Source organism: Barbus barbus, assembly GCF_936440315.1.
Source record: "Barbus barbus genome assembly, chromosome: 33".
Lineage (NCBI taxonomy): Eukaryota > Metazoa > Chordata > Actinopteri > Cypriniformes > Cyprinidae > Barbus > Barbus barbus.
The window spans coordinates 1,205,708-1,209,335 of NC_136761.1; the positions used below are offsets into that span (position 1 = coordinate 1,205,708).

General features: G+C 33.4%; 1 protein-coding gene across 1 annotated transcript; it reads left to right on the forward strand.

The window, feature by feature from the left end:
• The first annotated feature begins 359 nt into the window (after positions 1–359).
• Positions 360–2,723, forward strand: LOC306853024 (SH2 domain-containing protein 1A-like). The gene is made up of 3 exons (XM_079390182.1): positions 360–512; positions 846–909; positions 1,861–2,723. Exons 1-3 carry the CDS (start codon positions 376–378, stop codon positions 1,984–1,986), a joined length of 327 nt encoding a protein of 108 aa, XP_079246308.1. The 5' UTR covers positions 360–375; the 3' UTR covers positions 1,987–2,723.
• The last annotated feature ends 905 nt before the right edge of the window (positions 2,724–3,628 follow it).

The following is a 3,628-nucleotide window of genomic DNA, read 5'->3' on the forward strand; positions in this document are numbered from 1 at the left end:
GCTCAAAAGGGACCATCAAAATAAAGTGTTACCCAGAAATTATTTGTGAAAGCAACTAGAAAAATCTATAAAATATTGGTTGAACCATAATGTGCAAAACATAAAGAGTTTTTTTTAATCATCTGAAATAAAATGTTAGAAATGAAGAATTTTTACAGCTTTAATCTGTAAACTCAAACAATAGCGGTGCGGCCTGGTATCTGAAACTACATTCTCTAATGTTCACCTGACATTTTGCATGTTTTTGCTATTGTTGCAGAAATTGTGCCTTATTTTTTGAAGTGCTTATTTCCTGCCTGGTTTCATCATTTCCTGCTCAAGGGACAAATATCACATGCGTGTCGTGATTGCCTGAGAAACTATGCATGCAGCACAATGGAATCACTGTCTGTGTATCACGGGGCCATCAGCCGAGAGACCTGCGAGACGCGTCTGTGTGAAGCGGGCAAAGACGGCAGCTACTTAATTCGAGACAGTGAGAGCGTTCCTGATGCATACTGCCTCTGTGTTCTGTAAGTCCTCCAGAAATCTCTGCTTTTTCTCATTTGGGCTCAAATGTGTCACACAAGTTAGTGAATGGAACACTGAAAACAAAAGTGAAGGAACTCTTTTCACTCAGAAATTGCTAGTAAATGTCACAAACAATTGCAAAGAAATGGCAAATAACACATTAAATGAAATATCAAATTTTGAAGGGGAAAACTGAAAAAATATTTTCTTGTGCAACATACTCAAGTACTCTTTGTTTTATTTATAATGTGTGACTGTATAGCATTTTTTATTTTTTTTACAATGTAGTGTGATGTTTAATCTGAGTTTTTAACCTGTTGTGATTTGTGCCGCAGGAGTAATGGTTTCGTCTTCACATACCGGCTCCAGAGAGACGCGGCGGGCTCCTGGGCGGCCGAGGTGAGCGACAAACATCAAACACACACAGACACAAATCAAAAATAATCCTCATACACAACAGCACATACTATCACTTAATACACTCCAGCTCTGACCTGTCCTGAAATAATCTACTTTTGAACATTTGCATTTCAGCCAATTTTATGACTAATAATAAGAATTAGTATTTGTATTTGTATTAAGATTTTTTTGTATTAAGTATTTGTAGTATTTGTGTGCTTCCTCGTTTCTAAGTTATAATTGTCTTTTGTAAGTTGAAGAAAAGCATCTGCTCAAACAAAGAACGAATGCAATAGCCCATGATATTTCTCTATTGAAACATGCTTTTTTTGTCTACATTCAACATGTAGAACAAATAAGTAAACAGTGAAGAAATCATTATATACACACACATATATACACACATATATATATATATATATATATATATATATATATATATATATATATACAGACACAAATTGTCTGATATTCTAATGACAAGCAAACAATGACGAGTAAAAATATTTACATATTTTTTTATATTTAAGGTTCTTTTGCATGTGTAATGGAAATTGATATTGTGTTTATCTATCAGTAATAATTATGACACATAGCTGTGTATTTCTGAGAATGAGTCAAACGTATAGAAGTATGGAGAGGTATTATCTGAATGAGGTGAGATTGAAAAGAATGATTATACAGAGAGAAATCTCTCAGCAGAGCATCTGTCTCAGAGATGAGCTGTTTTATAAAGCTAACATCTCATCTTGAAACTACAAGACATTATAGCTACAGATCTGATATAGATGAAATAAAGAAAACAATATGGCAGCAATATGTTCATGCACTTAAAACAATTTTAGTTTATCTTCTAGTTAGTTTAGTTTAAGTACACCGACTCCTTGCAAAGAAATTCTACTGATGTGTTTGTTGTTGTTGTTTATTTATTTACTCATTCATGTTTTGCAGACAGCACCAGGTCAAACTAAACGCTTGTTCCGAAAAGTCAAGAATTTGATAAGTGCCTTTGAGAAACCGGACCAGGGCATCGCCGTTCCTCTCCTGTACCCCGTGACTGTCCAGAAGCCCTGCTAATGTTCCTCATGACCATCAGAACAAACTACACGCATGTGGACAACCTCGCTGTATGATCGTACTCTTTACACATGTGGATTTCTGTACATATAAAAGGATTTGTATAAAAGGAAGAACAAAAACCTCATTTTGTAAAGTTTTTTTGTTTTTGTTTGTTTTTTGTAATGTGGGGAACTGAGAAAGCCTCATCTAAAATGTTGGTCAACAAATATGAGTTTTAATCCTATTCTCAAACTATTAAACCTGTCCTGAACATGCGGTTATTGACATGTATTATCATTACTAAACTGACCAATAAAGTGCTGCATTTCATTCTCATCTCATCCAGATGGAACTTTTTAAAGCATCATTTTTATTTGAAACTGATTAGATAAATCAATCAATTCTGGTAAAATCTTTTTTTTTTTTTTTTGTGGTTCATTTTAATAAGTCACACATCAGCTATTACAAGTTAATGACAATTATTATCTTTCAAAACGTGCTTTGTGCTGCATATAAAATGTTTTTACTGCAAATATGAACTAAATCTGAAATTTTGACTACTGACCATATTACATGAACATGATTTTTTGCATGGACAGAGCAAGAACATAAAGTGTTATGCTTTGCCCTCTTTAACACTGTTAAACTAAACCCACACAGTAAACATGAACAACTCTGAAATAAGTGTAAGTGGTTTATCTGGCGTTTATATATGTGTGAAAAGTCTGTTAATAATAATACTGGAAACTTGTTTCAAAAGAAAATAATATAAAGACCCTTATGTTCTTAATTTTCTTCAAATCAGCACACACACACACACACACACACACACACACACTTGTGAGCATGAGCATATTCTATACTTCCCAAACCCAATGCCTAAACTTAACAACTAAACAGCTTAATTGATTTAAACTTAAATTTAATTAAAAATTAAATTTGCTTTTAATTAAACTTAACAGCTAAATGACTAAAAAATGACTAAAACTATTAATGAGCAGCAAATTAGGAGTTCATTGAGACAAAAGTCATAGTTAGTGGTTTGTTAATAGCGAGAAGTGGACCTTCAAATAAAGTGTGACCAAGTATATAGGCCTATACTGCTGAATATACTTATTGCAAACTAGTCTGTATCTTAAAAACAGTAGTTATTAGTGTTTGTCATGGCAGAAAAACATGAGCAAACCCATGCAGTCTGAAGATGCAGCCTGTGGAACATCATTCTGAACTTTTAAACATAGTTTTAATGCTCTATAAACACTAGGGCTGTAAAAGTCCGCGCTTTCTAAGACAAAGTGCTACCCTCAAAACAACACACTTCAGTGGGTGCCATTAACATTGTGTGATGGTTCTTTTAGCGACAGTGAATAGATGAGCACAGAATTAGCTTTTCGTGGTTAATAATCACTTCAACATTAACAGTTAGCTTGTGCTGAGAGTAGCTGAAACCTCACTGTTAAAGTTCAGATCTATATACTGGCATAAGGGGAAGGTTATATTTTTAGATGCTACAACCATTTGGCTTTTTTTTAAAGTACAGAACAAATATTCGATGCAGGCTATAAATTGATATGAATTTATTAACTGTTTGATGAATATATAATTATAATACAACATCCCTGAAAAATGCTTAAGGCTTATAGATTTTTTATTATTATTA

What these genes read in the sequence shown, in the direction of transcription:
- LOC306853024 (XM_079390182.1), top strand. Translation starts at nt 376, where the DNA reads ATGGAATCACTGTCTGTGTATCACGGGGCCATCAGCCGAGAGACCTGC. An exon ending in GCATACTGCCTCTGTGTTCT is followed by an intron (nt 513 to 845) that starts GTAAGTCCTCCA and finishes TTTGTGCCGCAG; the next exon opens with GAGTAATGGTTTCGTCTTCA. An exon ending in CGGGCTCCTGGGCGGCCGAG is followed by an intron (nt 910 to 1,860) that starts GTGAGCGACAAA and finishes CATGTTTTGCAG; the next exon opens with ACAGCACCAGGTCAAACTAA.